The sequence below is a fragment of the Chelonia mydas genome, chromosome 1 (assembly GCF_015237465.2).
Source record: "Chelonia mydas isolate rCheMyd1 chromosome 1, rCheMyd1.pri.v2, whole genome shotgun sequence".
Classification (NCBI taxonomy): domain Eukaryota; kingdom Metazoa; phylum Chordata; order Testudines; family Cheloniidae; genus Chelonia; species Chelonia mydas.
Window position 1 is genome coordinate 111,713,036 of NC_057849.1, and position 25,332 is coordinate 111,738,367.

Here is a 25,332-nt window from a genome sequence, read left to right on the forward strand (position 1 = left end):
CTATGTTGACAGGAGAGGCCCTGCTGTCAACATCGCAATGTCTACACCTGGGGTTAGGTTGGTATACTACGTTGCTCAGGGGTGTGGATGTAGTTAGATGATGTAGTTATACCTGCCTAAGTTTGTAGTGTAGACCAAGCCTTGTAGCCAGGCATTATGCTAGAGTTCTCTGTGGGGACCTTGGAATCTTCCCCCACTTGAAAGAGCATCAGTACAATCCCTCTGCAGTTTCTGTAACTCCCCTCTATGCAAGCATATAGGTTTGTTTTGTGGATTGGCAGAGTTGTGGAACCAATACCCACACCCCAGCCTCTCCTTCCCCCTCTGCCATAGGTGCTGGAACTAGGGATGCTGCCGCACCCCCGGGCTTGAAGTGGATTCTATTATATACAGGGTTTACAGTTTGGTTCAATGGCTCTTAGCACCTCCACTACACAAACTGTTCCAGAACCTCTGCCCTCTACTGCAATAGTGATGCCATGGAATAATGCTGCTCAGAGAGCAACAGATGTGGAATCCCCCATTTAGAACTGGTTGGGAAAACTTTGATAGAACCATTTTCCATCAGAGAATGCAGTGCTGTTGAAACTGAAACACATTTGTGTTGGTTTCAGTGAAATTTCACCTAGGAGATAAACCAGAAATAAAAAGTTTTGATAATGTTGAAACATCCTGTTTCAATATTTTTGGAATGAAACACTTTGATTTTTATTATGAAACACACTTCATTTTGAAATTTTTAAATTCTGTATTATAATATATAATTTAAAAAGTCAAAATTGAAATAATGATTGTGACTAAGCAAAATGTTTCAATCAACACAAACTTTTTTTTTGTAATCTCCTTTAGCTGAGAATTTAGAAGTTGCTGGGTTTCATTACAATTTGGAATAAAACCAGTTTGTGAAATGGAATCTCCATCCTCTGCTCAGCCCTGCCCTCAGTACAGCTTCACTGCAGGTTGTCCCCATGAACTAGCAGATCTTCAGTAGTTCTGCTATGTTCAGGCCTTCTAAGTCCATGGAAGGTGTTAGTATTTAGCCTGAAGGATGAGATCCTGGCTTCCCCTATACAGAGCCAAAGTATCAAGGCTTTGCATGGTTCATTTACAAATCATTGCCAGATGGAGTCTTCATACTCATCCTGGAACTAGGGCACTGCATTATGGCTGCAAGTACAGGCATGGTTCACTGTGCCATCAAATGGGGGGCTTTGGACTAGCAGTTCTAAGCTGTGCATAGACCCACTGGCCAGACCCCAGCAACTTCTCCTTCCCTTTCTATATGGTCCAATGGAGAATGCCACTGTGTATGCAGCAGGTTTTGGAGCCCCCTAAGTGGTCTGAATCTGCTCTTCCCTCACTCAGACAGTAGAAACATGGCATTTCTACTGTGTATTGGGCCATGTGTGCATTTGAAGGAGATCTAGTTTTGATCTACAGTCTTTAGAGCTTGACTTTTTTTTTTTTTTAAATCTAGTACTGCAGTTCATAAGGTGCACATTCAGAGCTGAGATGCAGTGTTATTTTTGAAATATGACTTTTGGAAAAACATTAACATTTCTAAAATGAATTTTATGTACATACATAATATACATATAGAATTAAAACTCCACAAAAGGAGCAAAAAAATTTAAGGATCAACCTTGTGAAAGTTACATTAACACTGAATGCAAAAGTTGATGGCTTCTTCCTATAGCAGCAAAACATATTCTTACATTTTCTGTTCTCTGCTATAATTCATAGTTTCATGAATGTTAATAAGAAACTGTCACCAGTAATCAAAACATAAGGAAATATGAATTTCAGTTTTACACTTTTCTGTCATCTGTTAATTTTACAAGGATCACTGGAGAATTACTGGAGTATAACTCTTCATTGTAGAGCAATTTAGTTATTAGGCCTCCCATTGGGAAGGACCAGTACCACTGAGAACAGACACAGACATCTAAGATGTGGTCAAGTGGCTGCAATTTTATTTGTTCTTAGTTTTCAGTGCCAGGGGGCTGAGCAGTAAGAGGCCAACGTCAGTCTGGTGCTGCCTTTTATGGGTGGTGATCCACCTGCTGACCAATCCTAGTGTTCCACAGAGGCATTGGGATTGACCAATAGCAGCCCTCCTAACAAAGAAGGACTCCCTTTGGCTGACAAGCATCTCTGTGCCAGCTGTTGGGTGTGTGGATTAGCTTGAAGGCTGACACTTACGGCTGCCCAAAAGTTTTCTGTCAAAACTGTTTTTCAATACAAAATTGGGTTTTCAACAAAGTGAATTTTTCCACATGTCCACTTTCCATAGAATATTTAGACTTTTCACAGCAAAACCCAAAATAAAATAGATTAAATTTTTTTGTTTGAAAACATTTTGTTTTTGATGAAAAGCCAAAATTTTCTACAGAATCCGCACCCCCATCTTCCATCCAGCCCTCTTGATTCCCCCTACTATTAATGGACTGTGCACTGTTACATTTCCACACCAGCAGACTGTTTATGTCCAATATTCATTTGTACACTGAGCAAAGAAATTGTTTCTTTTCTCACAACTGCAAAACTGCATTTACCTCTACAAAGCATAAATTCCCATTACTTCACCCAGAGCTTAATTTTCAACTCAATTTATTGCTTTGTTTTTTAAAAACAAGTTTTTCATCCTCTATTGGTGACAGCCACTCAGAGATAGAAAGGAAAGGCGTCTGTTGTAATATACTTTGTTTAAGTTTATCTTGCATATTGCATAAGATAACACCACTTTAAAATAGTGATATCTTTTTAAAAAGAAAAGGAGGACTTGTGGCACCTTAGAGACTAACAAATTTATTTAAGCATAAGCTGTAGCTCATGAAAGCTTATGCTCAACTAAATTGGTTAGTCTCTAAGGTGCCACAAGTACTCCTTTTCTTTTTGCGAATACAGACTAACAGAGCTGCTACTCTGAAACCTGATATCTTTTTGAACCTTTTGTAAGTATAATACATTTAACCCTCCTATAAGGAACTTATTGTTGTTCACACACTTAATTACTTTAGTAGAAATAATAAAATACTGGATGTATTTTTACAAAATTTGTTATAAGAAAAAGCAAGAAAGGTTGTTAATTATTACTTCTTGTTCAAGCTACCTGATAATTAGCAATGAATCACTTACAGTAGTGACCACACATTTTTCAATTAGTGCCAATATAATGCTGACTGCTCATTATTTTAGAGTGACCATATCATAATCTCACAGATGACTGAATACAAATGTCAAGTATCTTTATATACTGGCTGACCTAAATAATTTTCACTGTTTTTTGTTACTTATATTTTGTGTTGTATATATTTATTAAATTCTGTAGTATCAAGACCTGTTTGCATGGGGGGAGATGCGGAATTTATCCTTTGTTTGAGATTCTATAACCCAACGTAACAAGTTTGATAATAAAATACAACAGTTTATTCCCCAGGCTCCCACTCTCATAGAAGTGATTTAAAGAATTGTGCAGTGGCATTTTATTCCGGGTCCCTGTTTTTCTTCTGCTAAAATGCCTCTTACCATTCTTCATGGGATACCCTGTTGCACTGCATTTTATGTGAAAGCAGAATTTCATTTTGTGTTGGTCACTAAGTTATCTTCAGCACTGGATAGCTCTGGACTTGAATCAATGTCACTGAAGGCCTCCTTATTTGTGAAAGTTGAGTTCAGAGTCAGACTGTGCCGAGGCTTCACAGGTGCAAGCTCATTTAATATAATATTGTCACTTTTTACAAGAGTTGCTTTGTCCATGTTTTCTTGACTGTACCTCGCAACAACAGCATCAAGGAAGTCTAATTTTGGTGGCAAAGAACCACTTTCAAATAAATATTTTGCTAGGTAGGAGACTGCAATATTAGTGAAGAAGGAGGTGAGCATAGCAAGTGTTTTAAATGGGAAGCGTTGGATGTATATATGATTTTTATCTGCGTAGTAACCAGGATAGAAGATCAAGGGCTGAAGGTAAAGGTATGGTTCTCCTCCAGTAATTCTGAGAAGGAGGCCAAACAAATATCCTGCAATGGCACCATAAGTGTTGGTTCCTTTGATAAATAACACACATAAGAGTTGTGGGAAGATGATGATGTAAACGAGATCAGAACTGAGATACCAGAGTCCATAAACTGACTTAGCTAGCAGTGCCATTGCTGTTGCTGATGCTCCAAAGACAAAAATAGTGATTCGCATGACCCAAATTATTTCCCTGTCTGAAGCCTAAGAAAAAAGAAAAAAGTGTTAGTTTTCCATAGTAATGCATGTATGACTTTTATTATGAATAGATCATACATAAAACTCTGAAAAATCAGAGGATTTTGCATGATTCATAATCAGATATTGTGAAAGATTTAGCAAGATATGTAGCATGTAAGAACAAAAAAATTCAAGGAGCATGGCTGTCCCCCCCCCCCAATTTTTGCAGCTTTAGGGAAAAATAGTTTAATATAGTGCACAATCAAAAGAACAAGTAGACTGACAGAACTGAATTTTAAAAATAAGCACATCATGAAACAATTTGTTGATGTGAGAACATATCACTTCATTTACACCGACAGGCTTTTGAGCTACAGTTCATTCTACTCAATTTCAATTTGTCAAATGATTTCTAAACATTTTTGATGTTAATCGGTGATCTGAAAATGTCTCATAGTTAATGATTTAATAAAACTTGTGCTGACAATAATAATTAGGAATTGTTCAAGTATATTGTAACATCATGAATAGAGCTAGCTACAGTTTGAGCAGATGTTACTTTTTCACCTGTGTAATTAATCATAATCACCAGGATTTCTATGATTTTTCATTTTCTTCATTTAATATACTGTAATAAGAGAAATGTTACATTTTATCTTACTAGAGATAGAAACAAATGGAGAAAATTGTCAGTGTCACTTTGAAAGTCTCCCCAAGACCTTTTCATTAAAAATATAAATTGAAATTTAATCTCACATTTTGTCGAAATGAAAGTTGATAAATGTTTCGAGCAAACATAGAACTCGCTGATAAGATTGAAGAGTCAGCTGATGACATTACAGCAGCAGATACTGCACCAAGGCCAAAGAAAGAAATATAGACAGGACAAAGATATTGAAGCACAATTGGTAAAATCATATCTGCTTCTTGCCTCTCTGTGGGGTCTGGTAAACCATACATAGTCTTATTCCAATCTGTAATACAAATATATATACATATATATGTAATGATTGTATAGGATACATATTGACTTCTTTGCCTTTGTGAATAATGAGTGATCCAGTGCATATTGTCATGTTCATTCATGCTCATTGAGCCTATGCAAACCTTGCCAATTTGAGTTCCGATGGTTGCAGCAAATCTAAACCAGCTGTTCTGCTTTGCAGGGGGTTTGTACCACCTGAGGTTCTGTTGGAGGGGTGGGCTCATTTCAGCCTGAACACTCCAAATATACCTGGCTAAATTTGCTGATTTCACAATGAAACTAATGGGTTGTGCTAGCGCCTTCCCCACTAACCTCTGCACCCGAAAGGCCCCTTCCTTTTTGTTGCTATGTTCTGATCCAGTGGCCCTCAAACCTTCCCGCCTTCTTGGAATCTTTTGGGTGGCCATGTAGCCTGCTGCCCTCATCTGACTCTTTGAAATCAGTGCACGGGACTATCCCCTTCGCCCATGAGGCCCAGTCTAGGAAAGGTCTTCTGCCCCCAACTCCTCCTAATCATTAGCAGCATCACTGAAAACAGACTCTTGGTGCTGCAGATCACTGTTCTGCATTGACCACTCCCGGGGGCAGCACTAAGTGTCTCGTGACCGAAACTAGAACTAAAGAAACTCTGTGTTTCTCTAGCTCCTGTGCAGGACAGCATGGTGTATTAAGACAGCAGACTTCCCTAGAGAGCAGGGCAACAATGGGAGCAACAGCCTTTCCTGTGGTTCTGTTGCTGAATTGGAGTAGAAGGAAGGAATGCCCCAGGATATATGTCAGCGATTGCTGAACACAGGGTGGCTTTACCTATGTAGCCACTGCCCAGGTGTTTGGAGTATGAAATATCTTTTCGTTATGCTTGCACAATGCCTAACAAAATGGCCCGTGGTCCATGGCCCGTGGCTGGGGCTCCTTGGCAATATAAATGCAAATTATATTATTAATAATAAACAGCTAATATCAGGATGTAACTCAAACTAAAATATTGTATCAAGTTTGTGAACATCTAGGAGAGGCAAAATAACAGCAGCAACAGGGAAAAAAATCCCAGCTGCAATAGCACCAGGTTCTGCCACTTGAACAATAGTAAAATCTTTGTAAGATGGTATTTGCATAAGGTCTAAGACACACACAGTTAATTTGCTCTGATTCCATTCAATAGAAGGTAGGTTTAGACATTTACAATAGGTAGTTCATGAGTGTATTCAAAATATATTAAATATTTACATCATTAGACTGAGCTGTGGGATACTTTGAGTCAAAAGAATGTTCTGTACAATTAAATTCAGGTCTCTTCCTGTGTAAAGGAAATCAGGAGAAGTTTAATGGTATTCTCTAGCTGGATTATATTGAACACACACTCTCTAAGGGTTTTCACACACTGATAGTCGTGGTTGTATTCACTCTGTTCAGTCATTTACCTGTTGATGCTCCTATTGCACCAATGAGTATTGCAGGAAGGGCCATCACAAGACAGCCAAAAGCAGCCAGAAAGGATAATACTTGAGCATATGTGGCAGATGAAGAAGAAAGAACTCGCTGAAAATATGCTTGCCATGGGATTCCTCCCAACATCTGGAAGTACAATAAACAACATTCTATCATTTCTGGTTTACTGAGGGTTTCTTTAATATATTTATATACGCTGGAACAAGCAACAGCAATAATCCACTGTTGTTACTACCTCAATTATATATACTATCAAAAATTTCAACCAGGCACAGCCCATAACAATTGAATATCTTCACTCTCTCAAGTAACACTGAAATCTTTTGATGTGTAATCACATCTCTCCTTTTCTGTGCAGGCCATTCCCTTGAACAATTACTTTGCACTTCACCAGTCATCCAAAGATCTCAATGAGCATCACAAATTCTAATTAAGCCTTACAACAAAGATTAGGAAATATTATCAACTAATTTCATAGATGGAGAATTGACATTCAGAGCACCCTCTGGAACTAACTAGATCTACCTTAGGCACCAGTGGGATTTGAAATGAAGATTTCTTTGTACTTGAGACATGTTTTAGACCTCCAAACCATGCAACTATGTACTTTCAACCCAATCCTCAAATAATTCTTCTAAGCCATGCAGCCAAAGTAATATCAATGGAAAGTCTAAGAAAGCAGTGGCACGGAACTTTCAAACCATCATAATTGTAGAGAAACAATATTTTTTCTTTTAAAAATGGTGCATCTCTTCTTCTATCTTGTTGAATAACAGGAATCATGTTTGAGTAAATTTAAAAAGACACACAAAAATCTACATTACAAGTACATGACTAAGGTTGCAATGTCAAGTCTGTCTAGAGAGCAGGGTTTGAATAGTGTCCAAAATATAAGGAATGGGGCCACACGTTGAACAAAGAGAAAACAAAATATTAAACGGCTGCTCATTAACTGAGCACCATTCATCCTGTGCACGGTGTGTGGCAGGGGTCCTGTGGAAAAAGTAATATGTGATCACATAGTTAATAAGAAAAGGAGTAGTTGTGGCACCTTAGAGACTAACCAATTTATTTGAGCATAAGCTTTCGTGAGCTATGAATATTCTCAAATAAATTGGTTAGTCTCTAAGGTGCCACAAGTACTCCTTTTCTTTTTGCGAATACAGACTAACACGGCTGCTACTCTGAAATCTGTCATATAGTTAATGACTGTTATTATAATGCATACACACAAAGGGGACCAATTAAGGTTTCACAGGCAACCTAAATTCTGACATTTCTTTATTTTTGAAAGTTTGGCTTTACAGTCTTAATAGTGATTTTTTAATACAGTTTTTTTTGCGTTTATGCACGTAACTTCCTAAGTTTTTATAAAATGCATTCCATCATATGGAATCATATTGACACCCTCATGGGCCATCAACAGGGTTGGAACCTTCAGAACCACCAAACAGACCTCTTCCCCTTGAGCTAACAAGGTAATAGAGACCAGTAATATGTTCTATTCCTCTACACCAGTGGTTCCCAAACTTGTTCTGCCGCTTGTGCAGGGAAAGCCCCTGCCGGGCCGGGCTGGTTTGTTTACCTGCCGCGTCCGCAGGTTCGGCCGATTGTGGCTCCCACTGGCCGCGGTTCACTGCTCCAGGCCAATAGGAGCTGCTGGAAGCGGTGGCCAGTACGTCCCTCAGCCCGCACCACTTCCAGCAGCTCCCATTGGCCTGGAGCAGTGAACCGCAGCCACTGGGAGCCGCAATCGGCCGAACCTGCGGACGCGGCAGGTAAACAAACCAGCCCGGCCTGGCAGGGGCTTTCCCTGCACAAGCAGCATAACAAGGTTGGGAACCACTGCTCTACACCTTCCCCAAGTTGGCCAAATTTGCCTGATTTTCAGAGGGATAGCAAAAGTTACAATCCTGGCACACAGGGCATCAAATTCCAAGTTCCTGCTCTAAAGCATGGGGGCACTTGAATTCTCAAAGGAAAGGGTGACAGAATCTTTTAACATAGGCAAAAAATATATTTTCTAGCTCCATTCTTAGAAACACCTGAACCATTTTGGCTGAAATTTTATAAATAAATAAATTCATTCAGCCTGAGGCATTCACCTGGAATAGAAAGTTATATGTCCAAAGTTATAAGCAACTGAAAAGAAGGATGTTATAATGCAAAGTGCTGGGCAACCTTAAGAATACATGGAGTTACCAGCCGTTCCTACACTAAATGGATTTTGCAAACATTAAACTCAGTTTCACTCTGGCATGCATCTGTCTGTCCATCCATCCATCCAAGGTTTTCTAACTCACCTACAACTGTGGCATCTTTAATCAGCTGTATATAGTATTTATTGCCTCCTACAATATAGTCCTCTGGCAAGAATACCATCTGTTAAATCGTATCCCTATTCTATTCCTTAACTTTAACTAGGTCAACTCTTTTAGCTAAATAATATTTAACTGCTTTGCTAATGGCCCTCCAGTTCAGCTGCTGTGCTGCCATATTCTACTGAAATTTCACTGAAATCAATTGACTATCAGGATATATCTGGTATATTCATCAGCAGTGAAGAAGTTAAAAATCTCCATGCACAGTTTACTGGCAACTTTTAATTAGCCACTTTACATTTACACATGTCACATGGCAATACACTATGAATGATTAAATGCTTTTTTTCTCTCATACAAGCCATGACTTACCAGTAAAAAGAAATTGTCAAGCCATGAGTAGACATCAAGTGATTCAATGGATCCAAGCCAAGACTCTTTCTGCCCAGCTGTGAATCCAATGTTTTTAACTGCAGGATGTGACATTGCAAAAGGAACACTGATCCACTATAACCAAAGAGTGACATTTTATTGAGCGTAACAATCTGTGCAAAAATTATGAAATTATTGTATGAAACATTTTACTCAGTATTTTTCTTCTTACTGTGTGCTTTAGCTCAAATGTCAAGTTTAATCACAAGAGAACCAAATTCTCTGTTGGTGTAAATTCACTGATGCAGAGGTGGATTAGGGGTTTGTGGGGTCCTGGGACAGAGCAAGTGGGGACCCCTCCCCATCCCTTCTGTCTGCAGCCTCCCCCAACTCCCTTCCCCCCTGCTCTGCCCGCCTGGTGGTCCTGCCAAGGAAATGGGGTTAGGGTGCAGGGGCTCACCCTGTTTTGCCCACTCAGCACTCCTGTGCGGGGGTGCCCATTTTTCCAGGGGCTCCCCAATTGGCGGGGCCCCTTGGCATGGGTCCCGTTGGCCCAGTGGCTAATCCGCCACTGCACTGAAGTCCACAGAGTTATGCCAGTGGAAAGTTTGGCACAAAATGTAGGTACACATAAAAAGCAAAAGTATATAGATAAGAGGGAATTATGCTATAAATCAATGTTTCCCAAACTTTTGAAAGTGGAGTCCCCTTCAGGAAAATGAAACCATCTACATGTCCCTGTTATTGGACACTTGAAATCTGGCCATAGGGGCTGGTGTTTGCCCCAGGGATGTGCCTTGTTCATCCCCACGAAATTCTGCTCAAATTTGGTCAAGTTCTAAGCTTTAGAAAAATCACAATTTGCATATGCTCAGTAACCTTTAGATTGTAGGAGCTAAAATCTGTGAAGATTTTATCCACACTGGGCATGCTCCAGCCCAGAGCTGAACAGGACTTCCCCTTTCATTGATGCTCTGTGTGCTGCGAGTTGTGCTGAGTCCAGGTCTGGGCACCTGAACTGAGAACAGGGAGCCTGTCTCTCTTGTGCTCTCATTGGCCTCCACTGGGACCAGGAATCTTAAAAGAGGAAGCTGCCTGATTTGACAGCAGAGGGAACAAGAGCTAGACCTACTAGGGGGTGGACATTGGGGTGAAGGCCATCAGGACGGGAGAGGGAAACGGGGACGGGGAGGTGGGGTTGTGGGGAGACTGTGATTGGCTGAGCAAGGAAACTGGGACTGAGAGACAGGAACAGAAACAGGGAGAGCCGAAAGAAGCAGGATTAGTGTGGGGGTAAAATAGTATGTGATCAGGTCATTAAAGACTGTGCTGCAATACATACACGTAAGGGGGCCAAATTAAAGTTGCACAGGCATCTTTAATGCTGGCATTTCCTAAGAATTGAAAGTTTGACGTTGCCATTTTAATAATGTTTGTTTAGCGTAGCTGTTGTATGTACCATACACACATACAGTGATTAAAGGGCAGATTCTTTGCTGCATACAGTTTATGTTGAACTGAACAGAAGGGGAGGGGTTTCTCGGTAAATTCAGTAATGGATCCATTATTCTATGCCCTAATCCCAAACACTGGCATAGTTTAGGACAGTCTAGGGACTGCTCTGAACTGTGCCTGAAGGCTGTGTTTCCTTAGGGACCAGATGCCAGCTGGGGATTTCTGGAGCAGTTCCCCCTCTGGCTGCTCACCCTCTTGCACTTCTTCACCCTCTGTGCCACAGGCCGCTGGGAAGGAGGTGAAGGGGCTGGTTCCAAAAGGTATGTGTCAGCTAGAACTCCCCCATACCAGGTATGTCCCCAGCTGAGGAGTTACAAGAGGTTTGGCATTGCCTGAGTGGTTCAAAGGGATGGAATCAGCCAGAGAATAGAATCCTGTGTCCCTCCTTCAAACTCTTACACGTCATCAGTGTATGGGCTCACTGGCACAAATGCAGCTCTGTGCTCACAGAGGTCCCTCTGGAATCAAACTGGAGCAGTTCTGCTGTGCAGGCTGGATTTGGAGGCTTTGCATGAGGAAGAGGGGGCAGGACTGGTTGGTTATGGGACAGGTGTATAGATCCACTGCTGTGAGAATCTTCCAGTGCTCCTTTGAGCAGAAGCTCTTTGGGTCTGTGGAAGGCTACTTCATACTGCCACTAGGCTGAAGTAATGTCTCTGTAGAACCACACTGCTCGGCAGCATGGTGAGGGGAAGGATTTCTTCTCCCCACTCCCAGTGACCATACTCAGTTCCCAAGCTGCAATTTAGGCTGGGCTCTGGGCCTCTGGATTAGGCCTATTTTCCAGAGCAAGACCACTATGCTTAGAAAAAACAACGAGATATAAATGAGAAAACTCACCAGCCCCAGGAAGATGCAGAAAAGCTGAACCACATCAGTATAGGCCACTGAGTATAGTCCACCCACCAGAGTGTACATAATTGCAATCAGGGCAGAAACAATCACTGAAATATTGACATCAATATCAATGATCACACTTATGGTGGCACCTGCAGGGGAAAACAACAGACTTTAGCTCTTCTGCTCTCTTCAGTCTCCTTTCAGAAGCCAGTTTCAAGATCTGTCACACTGCAAAATAAAACTGTGCTTTGCTTTCTTTGGCCTGTTTTTCACTTTTAAGATCCAGTCGATAGTAAGGAGAAGGTGTGGAGCTGCATTCTGCCTCATCCCAGGGAGACAAAAAGCCTCCTGGAGCTCCTGAGCATGCTGGGAATATGTGCTTGCAGCTACACCCCTTTCCAGGCGACAGCTCTATGGGCCAGTGCCGGGTTACAGGGCAGGTATATGGCCCTGTCTCCTCCACATCTCATTTGCAACACCATATGCCCTTGAAGGAGTAGGGAGAGAGTAGGCCTATAACAGAGTCCCGGACCCTGTGCTCTGTTAATTGTAGAGACTGCAATTCTGCCTCTTTCTGACTCAGGCGTGGCAGAGGGAAGGAAGGCAGGCTCCGCCGTACACCCTCTCCTCACATTGTGTACCCTCACAAGGGCCAGGAGACAATGGCTTTGATTTCTCACTCTGTCCAAGCTGTGTTGGCTTCCCCAATTCACAGCTGCCCAACCTTGGCACCAGTTGGGGCTGTACAGGGATGGACCTTACTCACATCACTAGATGATGGGTACAGTGGACCTGTGCTTCTCCATGAGCCTCCCTCCCCTCCCTCTCCTGCCTACACCCCTCCCCTTAGGGTGGAGGGTAGAGGAATGGCTGGGATAAGGGGGGGGGCAGAGGAGACACTTCCACTGGATTTACACCAGAGGCTTATTTCCCTGCCCAGGTGGAATTCTCCATCCACCTTCTTCAATTGCTTTAACTCCACTTTGAGCTGCTGGCCTGGGGGCAAAGTGGCCAGCCCCCGGTGTTTCCAGATGTTGTGTGTATGGACATTATGCTAGAAATTAATGGCTTTTGTAGTATTGATTAAATACACCTTATTTCTACAGCACAAAACTTTAACATACATTCAAACGCTGAATCTCAATAAAGCAATTAGTATATTTTCCTTAGATGAAAAAAAAACCCAGTGTCACATGAGTGCATCTTTTATCATTCATTTTAAAAATCCTTCCCCCACTAATTTCAGAATGTTTAATTTAAACCATCACAATGACTTGTAGGTGTGGCATCTCTCCTGTATGTAATCACTAAGGTCCGTGTGAACCCATAGTTGGGAAAGACCTAGCAGTATAGCTCCTGCAGAAGCTGCGTTGTCTTAGGGCGTCAGGGAGCTACTGGGAGGCATGCTGTTGCTTCACAGATGCCTTCAGAGAGCCTCCAAGATTCATGAGTTCAGGGATGGAGCCACATACCTTTCTTAGACTCCTGCAAACCTGTCCCTTTCTCCCAAGTGAAGAACTATGAGGAAATTCAGAGTCAAAACTTATTCCCCATAGTGGATATAACCTTCATAGGGGAGAATGGTCCAGTAAATTTGGGAGCACAAAATGGTTGACTTTGTTCAAATAGTAGCTAAAATGGAGAAACCTCCCAATTTTATAGTCTTTAATTACCACTTGTTAATATAACATGCTAGAAAGACAGTCACAATACTTACTTTCTTGATTTGAAATACAACATAAAGCCTTCTCAAAAATCAATTGATCTTCATTCGAAAAGAAAGAACATTTTAAATTCTCAGAAAGTTCTTTGAGTCATTCACTTCCCATCACCTCAGCAGGCAGTTTGCTCTCAGGTTCTTAAGGGTCTTGTGATGAAATTATGGAGAACAAGTTCCCCAGTGCTTTGCAGTTAATCAGAGCACAGTTGGAAAGAAGCTTTAAATTTTATTTTTTGTTTAAAAAAAGATTGCCCTGTAAAGCAGTACTATACATGTGCACTCTGTGTGTTACTTGGTTTGAGTCACTACCACGAATGGCGATTTAACTCAAGAGTTTTCTCCATTTTTGAAGGGATAACAAAATTCAGATCTCTAATAGGGATGGGAGAATGGAGGTGTGATTTTCTATATACAAATATTAGTCTTCCTTTCTGAGCCATGTTTCCATTCGTTCGCTGAATCATTTTTGAAACCTAAGAATGTTCTTTATGTTTCCAAATACAGATGCATTCTGAGTTTAACAAGATTTAGGTTCCTTGATCAGTCACAGCATTGCTTCTGTTCTAGGATCCATTGAAATTGTTTTACATCTTAGGTCTCCTACAATGGTTGAATGCTAGGGATCATACCATTTATATGCACTATCAAAAATGTTGCGTGACTATCCTCTTTCTTTGATAGCTATTACTCCTGGTTGCTGTGATCTTGAGGCTGTCAACAAAAATTGTGTGACTGAAAATAACAAAATGTTTTAAAGTATACTGAGATAATCAAGGTTCTGATAATTGGGTATTTCTAGGCCAAGACAACTGTCCCTTTAAAAACTGTTTGGCCAGGGTAGTTAGCATTTTAAAGCAGTTTCTCGGTTCAAGGGTTGCTTTTGAACTGGTGCTTCTGTTATGCATTTCTGATTTTTAAAAACTCCCTCTGGACAGTGAATTAATGTTTTTACTGCTGATCCCTTACCTAACGCAGAGAAGATGGCTGCGGCCCAAAACATCTCTCCCATTAGAGCGGGTATAAACAGGAGCCCTCCCATTCTTTTTCCATAAAGCTGTTGAAATGGGTCTAACATTGTCACATAGCCTTTGGAACGCATGGGTTTTGCAAAAAATAGACCACCTAAAAATTAAACAATAGAAAACGCTAACTTTAGTGGAGAAATGCATTTACAGTCAGTAAAACACTGCTGGTTTTCACAGGTGTAATCGTGTCTGTTGGACTGTTTTTAAAATAAATTTAAAATGTAATTGTAATTAAAATATCCTCTCAACATGAAAGGAAGGTTTATTTTTCCATGTAAAGAAAGCAGTGGTTCAAAGAGCAGGATAAAAATGAATGAAAATCATTTAACACCCCCTACCCTATGCACATATACAACACTAACAAACATGGTTTGGTTATGAAAAACAAAATATGGATTTGTAAGGCTCGGTGCTTTAGTGCATTCAGCCTGCTGTGAGGGGTGCTCAGTTCATTTTCATTTACTGTAAAGACGCTTAGCTTGGGATCAACATATTGGAACAGGACTGCAAATTTTTTTTTTGCTCTAATTTTATTTGGTGATGTACCCACAAGCCAGACACGAATGTCCAGCATGAGAAAGGAAGGAATTTACCAAGCATTATGTCTAAGAGAAGAACAGGGTTAGATGACTGGAAAGCATACCTGGGGAAGCAAGGAGCCACCTGGTAGGGGAAGGATGTATAGGTAGAGATGAGGAAAAGAGGCAGAAAAGCATCAGCAGGAGACATAGGAACAGAATAGATGGGAGGGGAAATGAAATGAAATTAAGAGCCAAACTAGACAGTGGGAAAGGACACTTAGCACATTACCAACAGATAAAAATAAATACATACATTCCTGATAGTACTTTTCCATTCAAACAATTGCTGTAGTTGATACAGGGACCTCATGTTAAATAATAAGATGATGACAAATCAGTCAGGAGTTAGTCTATGCTATTGTGCGTGGGAAGGAAAGTGCTTCACAAGACAATAGCTTTATTAAGTGGTGCTCAGCCCTATGAAGAAGGCTGAGAGCCCCTGTTCTACAATGAATTTTACTTTCTGTATTTTTTTTAAATGAAATAAAAAGGAATTGTGATGTCGGACCAACTCCCTTTTGTGCAAATAAAATATACTATGTCCATTTAAAACAACCGTAAGACTATATTTATGAAGTCAGAAGTACTGTATTTAAAAAACAAACAAACAACTACACTGTCAATACCTTACATACCAGCAGCCATTCAGTGTTAGCCTCCTAATTTTGGTATATCACTTTGGCTTTCATTCTGCATTTGAGGGGAAGGAAGGTCCCCTGTTTAGGGCACTAGCATAGGGGTTAGGAACCCTCAGTCAATCCCTTGCTGTGCCACAGGTTTCCTGCATGACCTTGGGCACATCACTTAGTCTCTCTGCCTCAGCCCTCTGCCTGTAAAATGTTGATAATAGCACTTTGCTGCTTCAAAGGGGTATTGTGAGGATAAACACATTCAAGATTGTGAGGTTCTCAGATATTAGGGTGATGAGGGCCATATATAGTACCTTTCATAGGCAGATTTGAAAGAAACAAAATCTACTCAAAATAAAAGCTTTATATTATTGTAGCAGTCCTCTAATGCATTCAGAAGGGTTAACTTCTGGGTGTCAAAGGAAGTCTTGGTGATTTAAGATTTCAAATTATTTCCAATAATTAGTAATGCATTAGTTTCCTTTCTAAGGGACTGACTGAAAGCCCATTAAAGTCACTGGAAAGACCACCATTAACGTTAATGCCTTTAGCATCAGGTCCTAATTGTGGGGTTCCAATAACAATTTTAACATCTGTATATCTTAAGAAATGGAGAGACTAATTTATTTTTGCTTACCTAAAACCAGACTAAGGGAATAGCCAATGGGTGCCTGAGCCCAAGCCAGCCCGTAGCCTGGGACATACACAGCTTCTGCTGTCCCATTGATATAGCCTCCTCCAACCCAGGTGGCTGAAAAAGAAGAGGAGGAAGAACTGAAAACATAAACTCTATTTTGATAGTCAACAATTATCATAACTTCTAATATAGAACTATAAGCTGAACTCAACACAGAACATTCTTAACGTTTAAATTTAACAAGAGTTTAACCAATGAGGGTCCTTAAAATGTGTCTCAAGTTTCACTCTCCAGCTAAGTTAAAAAATCTATAGATTTAGCCAATTTTTAGTTCTACAAATGCCATTTAAAAAAATTAGAGCTACGGTGGGCGTGTCCTACCAAAATTTTTAGACTTTGCCTAATCTGTATTTAAGCTTGCTAAAGATATATTCCTGAATGGAGCTGTGCTATATGTAGAGGTCCTGCTTTCATTCACATGAAGAACTGCAACATTTGTGATATCCCCAACTGCTGGAAGCTAATGCACTCATTCTGTCTCTGGTGGCAGATTGCCAGACCTTGGAGGCTGAGGATCAAGACTAAGTCGCAAATGCAGATCTCACACACTGAAGTGTATTGTAATTAGATCTGGGTAAATAATTCATGGCAAATAATTGCAGTGAATATGATTTCTTTTCCTGTTTGCAGATTGTCTGCAAATAGATCTTGATTTTCTCTAATGTATTTATACAGATACTCGCTGAATAATATTTATGAATTAATATTTGTGTCTGTAGTTTGTTCATGGGCTGTTCATTACAAATATTAGATTTTTGAAATGCAAAACCCGAGTGGTTTTGATTGGACACAGAGGTCACAAGATTTTGTTCTTATTCCCTGATTAGATGAGAAGGAACGTAACTCTTAGAATCATACTTCCAGAGTAAGAACTTGTGATTCGAAATTCACTTTCTATGAGTATTCTGCAATATGCTGTCAGCAGTCACTGTTTCTACAAACATTCGTGCCAATAAACAAGTGGGGGGTGACCACAGATGAAACAAATTTATTTAAATATTTAAAAATTTCAATAAACTTTTATGGGAGATTGTTTACAGTATTCTCCCCACACTTTCTGTAATAATATCACTCAACCTCTGAGCAGGTACAAAATGCGGGTTTGTGTGTTTTTTAGTTTTGAAGCTAAATCTTGTACTTTTCCAGAGGCTAAGGAACAAAGCTAACAGTGGGGTTCTGACTACAAATCGAAATAAGGAATATCTTCTACTCTGCATTCTGAATCATAGCCCTGGTCCAGTGTGCAGCTGCAAATGTTTGTAGGAGATGTATCTGGGACAGCAGTGGAAGATCTGCTCCTGGTAAGAGTGGCCAAATCCTTCTGTCTGTGATCCTGCTGTTGTCAGTGGACATCTTGGTAGCTTGCCAAGATTTATTGGACAATACACAGACACTGGCAATGATAATACTGCATGGCCAGATATCAAGAGATAGAAGGAGCACACTCACCCCATTACTGATCCCTGGCACCAGGACCCAATATTACAGAATCACTGACATACTGCTTATACTAGAGGCTTTTGTATCCACTGACAGGGATGGGTGGAAAAGCTGGAGAAAACATGGTCCAGTCTAGTTTGGTTCTCCAGTGTCCCGACATGCCTGTGATATGTATTGCTAGCTGTACGTTAAAGAGTATAGCGTAGTGGGATTGAAGTGCCTAGATACTACGATTGTAATGTCTACATTGAAAATGCTTAGGTGGATGGATGGATGTTTTACCTTCTTCACTTGGGAAGGTGGACATAGAATCTGTCGAGTGGTGCCCAGTACTCAAAGGCCAAGGCTGGAATAACTTATTGCCTGAGTCAGATCAATTGCACAAAGCATTGGTTGCATTTGAGATGGGGAGTAACAGGTCAGGACCCCGGACTTTCTCATTCCAGTCCACCCACTTTTCTTCCTATGCTGCTTAGGCATTTTATACCTGCTATAAATCATATCGGAGTATGGATATCAGGGTTCTGAATGCACAGAAGGGATAATTTTGTCCAGCACAGCCCTTTTCACCCAGAAATACTGACCAGCTTCCTTAGTACCGGACCAAACTCTTATTTTTTTTATTTTATCATATACTATATGAATAAGACAAAAATTCTGAGGTGCTGTTGCTAATGTATTAGCACATTTCTAATGGGATAATCTCTCATTTTAGGAAAGAATTGCTGGGCTTCACTTCATGGTCATTTCGGTTTCCTTCCCTCACAAAACTGCTCATGCAGTAATACTCAGGTACATACATGGTTGCATATATAAGATAACCGATCATTGTATTGTTCTTTCTGATAGTTAGAATGTTCTGACAATGGCCCAGAGCATCTCCTGGCCTGGTTATACCCAAGGATCTCTTAATAGACCTTTTCCTGAACCATTCTGTGGGGGTGGTGTTAGCTCTCACCACCTCCCCGCATGAACAGGGAGTTCTGCCCTCAGAATCAGATCTCTGAGATCAGTGCAGACCGCAGGAAATCTATTTCATACCCACTTAGGATATTGCCTCTCTCATTGCCATAGCTATGATCAAGGGAGCTGCTGGGGCAGGAGCAAGATCGGTCTGTAAGAGAGAGAGGCTGCTGATAGGACATTCTCCATGGAAGCACCATGACTTTCCACTCTTATCACAAATAGCCCAAATTGGTTAATCTTCATTGGACGTTGCAGAGCTCATCTATTTTCCCAGGCTTTCAGGAGAAAGGGCTGGTATTTGAGGATAGGATGGAATATTGTTCAGTATTAATTTTTTGGTTGGTCAGTTTCTGGATTTGGGGGTGAGGAGTAGATTCTAATTACATTTTAATTTGCAAGACTGTCTTTTAAACATCCGTTGAAAGAACCTACAACATTGGGAAGGTGCTCTTTTGGGAATGCATACATCATAATAAATAAGTAAATAAGAGCCGTAATGGCTGGGATGACATAAGGATAAAGTTTCATTCTTAGATGTATATTTTCTGATACTTATCTTTGCTAAGCCTCACTTTTAAAGTTATTTTAATATAGTTATTGTGTGAGCTCCCTTTTTTAAACAAGCCAGCCACAGGGAATAAAAAAACTAGTAATCTGCAGAGTCAGTCACATATGGGAGACTACTTTAATCTTTTATCTGCCTACACTTCAGATGAAATACAGACAACACTAACTTTCCATTTTAAACGTACACTATGAGAAATGTTATAGATTATAATGTTATAGATTATGATGTGGAGTCAAATTCTGCTTTTAGTTCAGCTGAGAAACACAGAAATTCATATTAAATGATCCTTCCACTTCAACATGTATCACAATATTGGATTTTTCTAGTAGTTACGCAGATAGAAAACCAGCTAGCATATCTTTATAAAACAATCTGCTAACTGATCACTCAAATTGTTATCAAGCTAATGAGATTTTGTAAAACAAAGTTAATAATCACACAAGCATCATATTCATAATTTTTCATTGTGTAAGAAAATGTAGTGCTCTCTCTGACTAAAATGAAGAACAGTGTCCAAGGATCGTTATTATCGTGGCTCCATTTGGAGCATTATTGTTAGGCTGTGGCAGCATTTTGATTAAACAACTTCCAGTGTTTTCCCCAGGGTTTAATCACAAACATAAATGTTTATGGTGGGCTGAAATTTGCCATGGTTCTCATCTCTGAGGTAATTTTTTTTTACTAAGTAAAAGGCTAATAATTTGTTCATATTCATATTTATACATGTAAAATGATATATGAATTAAAGACATAATTTGTTCTTCAATACATCTTAAACAATTTCAGGTTTAAAATGAAATTTTGTGATTTGTCCATAATTCAGTCTTCTAACGCTTTGTATTTTGAGAACAGCAGATATGTTCAGCTTTGAACCGTTTTGTGTTAAAACGTATTATTTACTTTTTAATACAGCTGTTCCTTAAGAAACATAAACATCCATTTAGTTTTTCCCCATTGACATTATTCATTGGGTGTATACATTTTATAAACTGTCTAAATGCTTATTTACAAAATAAACTTTAATGAATCTAAGGGCCTGATCCTACTCCCATTGAACTCAATCCAAAAATTCCAATGGACTCCAGGACTGGGCCATAAATTTGATATTGAAAGCTGCATACTCAGTTCTGCCACCCTCGTGTTGAGTAAGACCTTACCCTCTGATTTCAGTGGTACTACTTGTGGAGTAAAGCACTGCTCAGCAGGAGTCAAGGTAGCAGAATTGGGCCCTATTCTAATAAATACAATTTTGAAAAGGAAGTTTTAAAATTTTAAAGTTTTTTTTTGTTCCCACATGCTTGTACTATGGGTGCACTGTGATGCTCAATAAGCAGTTTTTCATTTACATTCTCATTTACGTGACATTTCTCATTTTTGAATTAGCATTTAAACAATTAAGGGAATTAATGGTATATATTTATGTTAGAATACTATTCCTGTAACTCAGGATTTTCAAAACTCAACCTAAAATACTTCCCTTTAACTCATTCTGCCTGGATATCACAAGATACTATCCAAAACTCAAAATCCCCTATTGTTCAGAGACATCAAAATACCAAGGCGTAACATGGCAGTTTCGTGGATATTATGGTTGATTATCATCATCTTACATTTAAAAATTGCCTTTCATTCCTGCTTTACAAACTGTGTGGCCCAATCATCCCTACTCAAACAAGACTTAGGCCCTGATTCTGCATAAATGTATGAATACATGTACGTTTGAGCACTGTGTGAAGTGCCATTGAACTTAGCATGGGACTAACTTTATGCACGGTTGGTAGTCCCACATTAACTTCAGTGGGGCTACTCACAGCATGTAAAATTAAGCATGTGCATCAGTTTTTGGATGATCAAGCCTTACACCTTAAAGTACATGGGATTTTTACCTGAGCAAAGACATCAGGACTGGACCCTGTGTGAATACAGGAAACATCACCCGCACAGATGATCAGAGGATGACAATTCTGTTTTGCGGCAACTTTTGAGGTTTCAAAAAAATTTGCTTTTGTTCTTCCTTTGTTTTGGGAGAAAAACCTTAGGAATGTTTTCAAGATAATGGCATTGTGTCAGGAGGATGTGTGTGTCCTGGTGGTTAGGACTCGGATGTGATAGACCTAGGGTCAAGTCCCTGCTCTGCCTGATTCAGAGCAGAGTTTTTCATCCCAAATCAGGCAGAGCAGGGATTTGTACCTGGGTCTCCCACAGCCGACGCCTAACCCTAACCACGAGCCTCCCCACACCCTCCTTTCATGAAAATGTTTGAGAGGTTTTGTTTTCATTCCAAGGTGGAAGTAAGACAAATTTTGAAACTTCAGAAATTGCCACAAAATGGAATCATCATCTTCCAGTCACTTCTACTGGTGATGTTCCTCATTTTGGCGAATAAGTTCTAACCAGAGTTCGTCACCAGTGATCATCGAGCTCCCTTTGAATGGAGAAGTGGCAGTTCAGCAGGCAACAGGAACACACTACACTACACAACAGTGGAGGGAGGGAAGTAGAGTTTTAGCCTTGATTCAGAATCTATTTAAACAACGTCCTGAACAATTTTCCTGCCCTACAACCAAATCTGCAGTCCTTAAGTGAGCAAAATTTCTATTGCAGTCAGTGGGAATTCTGCTTGATTAAGGACCACAGAATTTTGCTCTTAGTTTTTATGAGTCTCTTCCTTAACTCTGAAGCTGGAAAGACAGCACAAGAAAGAAATTTCAATAGAATCTGATCAATCTAAATTGGAGGTGTAAGGGCTTCATGTTGGAATTGCATTAAGAATATCACAAATGTGAACGATTCTAAAACAAAATGACATATGTTTAAATAAAAAGATGACCTCAGTTCAGTTTGTACACAATGTAATTTTGTACAAATTAGATAGACTATCTGAAAACACTTGCAATTTAGGGCCAGATTGTGATGCTTTTACTCATACTACTGAAGAGTTACTCACACAAGTAGCCCCATTGTCTTCCTTTAGTCCAGTGGCTCTCTCAGACACTCCAGTGCACCCCTTTGAGTCGCAGAGGTTGCGCTGGTATGATTGAAAGTAGAACTCAAATCTTCTCCTAATCTTTGTCCGCTAATATGAATACGCACAGTACAATATTAAATCGTTTTGCCAAACTATGGCAAAATAGGCCAAATAATCCCTTGTGTAATTCTATTGAAATCAGTGGAGTTAAATTTGGCCCGGTGCAGAAAAATGGTCTTTGCTGCAGCATATTTTTCCATTTCTTTCTGAATTTAAAGTTTTTTTCTCTCCTAAAACACATCACTAACCCACAGGTTTGGGATGCTATAATAAAAGTAAACTGTATATTCACTCCACTGAAAAATTCTGATGACTCAGTCTTCTAACGAAAATCATTACTGCCCCAAATGTCTCTATTTTACTGATTAATACGGCACCAGTGTAAAATAAAAAGAGTTAATTCTTCCTTTAGAATATAATAATGACTATTTAAATGACTGGCATATTTACTTATTCATTAAACAAATACAGTATCAAACATTCAAAAAAAATCATCCATCTTAAAACATGACTGTGCACTGAAATTAAGATTTCTTTTCTCCACTTTGCATTATTCAAAACACAATATTGCCTATATCTTTTATTCACATGAAAGAAAGAATGAGATGCTATGTTTCAGGTATAAAAAAGAGGGTTTATCATACCGGTCATCGTAAATCCACCAACTAGTAAGCCTATATCTCTTCCACCGACTATGATAGCTTCTCTGCGATCTCCATCGCTGCCACTATTTTTGGTTTTCCAGGCAGCCCATATTCCAACAAACAGGATTGCCAGATAGAATACAATTATAGCTACCAGCCCCTCCACATGGAAAGGCATGTCGAAATCACGACTGTTCCCTGGATTGCTATTTCATTAAGACCTCTGGAGAGAATGCAATAATACATTATACACTATACATTTGATAAAAGCAAACCAAATAAATCAGACATGGCATGAGACCAATTAGAACCAGAATATAAAGAAAACTCAGCGGTTCATCAAAGAGAGTATATGGATTATTTTATTAAATGGTTATTTCAGATGTAACCAGCAGTAATATGAGTTGTGTTTAAAACAATCCAGGTTACACCAATATTTCACAAACTTCTGACAAACCCTTGAAACTAAAAGCAAATGGTTACTTAATTTTTTTAAATTTGTTTCAGGAACAGAAAACTAGCATTACCTGAGTTAAACAAAACAATCTTGCTAAAAACTAGGGCCCTGCAAGAAATCACTTCTAATTCTAATTGTTTAATATACTCCTTCATATAGTAGAACTCTCTACTCAAGAAATACTTTCGCTTACAGCCTCCAGAATAGAAGATATTAATAATATGAGCTGTTCATTTTTACAAAGGGTCTTTAATGAGTTTAAATCCATGCTACAAAATTATATTAAGGAATATCAAAAGCTGTGGACAAATAATAACCACACTAGAAAATTTAAGTCTTGGAATCTATCCCCGTTTCCTCCCCACATTAACTCCCCATTCATCTCCTGTACTTATACATCTGTATTTTCCTGCTCTTGCACATCTGTATTTGCTTTTTGATAAGAAAAATTCCCTGCACACCACAAAAATCTCTTCACTTTTGTCATTCATTTTATAAATAAAAAACTCCGTACATTTAAAAAAGTCAGAACAGTGCAACATGCCAAATAGAAGACAAGTGTAACTGAAATAATCTGAGATAAACAAACTCTGGAGGATTGATACTATTAAGAAATATACATATTCAGTACACCTTTGCCATCCTTTCTTACAGTTTCTTTGAACTCACTCTCAGTTACACAAAGAAATGAACCCTGTATTTTTATGTACTAGTTATTGACACAAAATATACAATCTTTAACGTATACTGTGGATCTCTATATAAAAAAGTATTTAAGTTTGCATACAAGTCTATAAGTGAAGTTTAACTCCCCTTCTCCCCCCCCAGGAACTGCCAATACTACTGTCATCTAGATAGCGTGTAGCAAATTCTTCCAATCTTCCACATATCACCATCCAATACCTTTGACATACATAATCAGCCTTTACATTCAAGCATAGCAGGTAGCTTGTGGTTTCTGAGTTCGCACAGGAAAACCCTGAGCTTGCCTACTAGCTACAGTAGCAAGTTAGAGTTATTACTCCCATTCAGCAAAAATAGGATCCAGACACACACAGTTCCCTGCATCTTCAGCATCACTCAGCCAAAGCTTTCCCCCTCCAAAGCTTTTCCCTCCCCAGTGTCAATAATTCCAATCCCTGCCCCCATTCACCTCTTTTGTGGTAGGGTCTCCTCTTTCCCCTTCTTTCTGTGCTCTCTGTCTCCCTGTCTCTTGAACTGGAGTCAAGCAGTCAGATCCCAGCGCCTTTTGTCCAGAGGTAGATTGTGAGAAGCTTTCTCCTTTTTTAAAGGGACAGTTACATTGCAAAGAGCTCCAGCCCTGCAGGAGCATCACATCTACTAGAGCAAATGCACATAGTGTCCTGTACAACACGGCACACTACTGACGCAAGGGCAGTCACACGCCATGCCAGCTAAGAGGCTCACTGTGTTCCCCTCTTCTGTGTGGGGAGTGCGTCTGTCAGAGTTGGGGGGGGGGAGATATCAGAATGCAAGGGGGGACTGAGGAGAGAGATGACTCAAAGGAGAATGTCTGTAGGAGCCATGCATTGGGAACGGAGGGAGGGAATGATGAGGGGGGAGAAGAGGGAGGAAGAAAAAAATAAAAGAAAGGGTCAGAGAGGAGCAGGGAAGGAGGAAGAGAAGGAACTAAAAAGATTGGGGATGAGAAAAGGTGAGTGGAAATGATAGGAGGAAGGGAACAAGAGAAAGAAGGGGCTGATTAAACTATCCATGCACTGGGCAAAGGGAACGAGGGGGGAGTAGGTATTAGGTGGGAAGGCTCGGTAAGGATGAATGAGAGACAAAGGGAGAGAGAGAGAGAAGGTTTGATTTAGATAGTATTAGCGAGTGCACAAGTGGTACAATAAAAATGGAAAAAAGTTCAAAATCCAAAA

The 25,332-nt window shown here is 39.8% G+C and overlaps 1 protein-coding gene across 1 annotated transcript; it reads right to left on the reverse strand.

Moving 5' to 3' along the window:
• Positions 1-803: 803 nt before the first annotated feature.
• SLC5A7 (solute carrier family 5 member 7) lies at positions 804-25,332 on the reverse strand. Its single transcript, XM_007054610.3, has 9 exons — positions 24,588-25,332; positions 22,978-23,200; positions 16,272-16,385; positions 14,366-14,521; positions 11,680-11,828; positions 9,325-9,459; positions 6,604-6,757; positions 4,954-5,171; positions 804-4,221 (listed from the first exon to the last, which is right to left on the reverse strand). The coding sequence occupies exons 2-9, from the start codon at positions 23,153-23,155 to the stop codon at positions 3,580-3,582; spliced, it is 1,746 nt and encodes a 581-aa protein (XP_007054672.2). The 5' UTR covers positions 23,156-23,200; positions 24,588-25,332; the 3' UTR covers positions 804-3,579.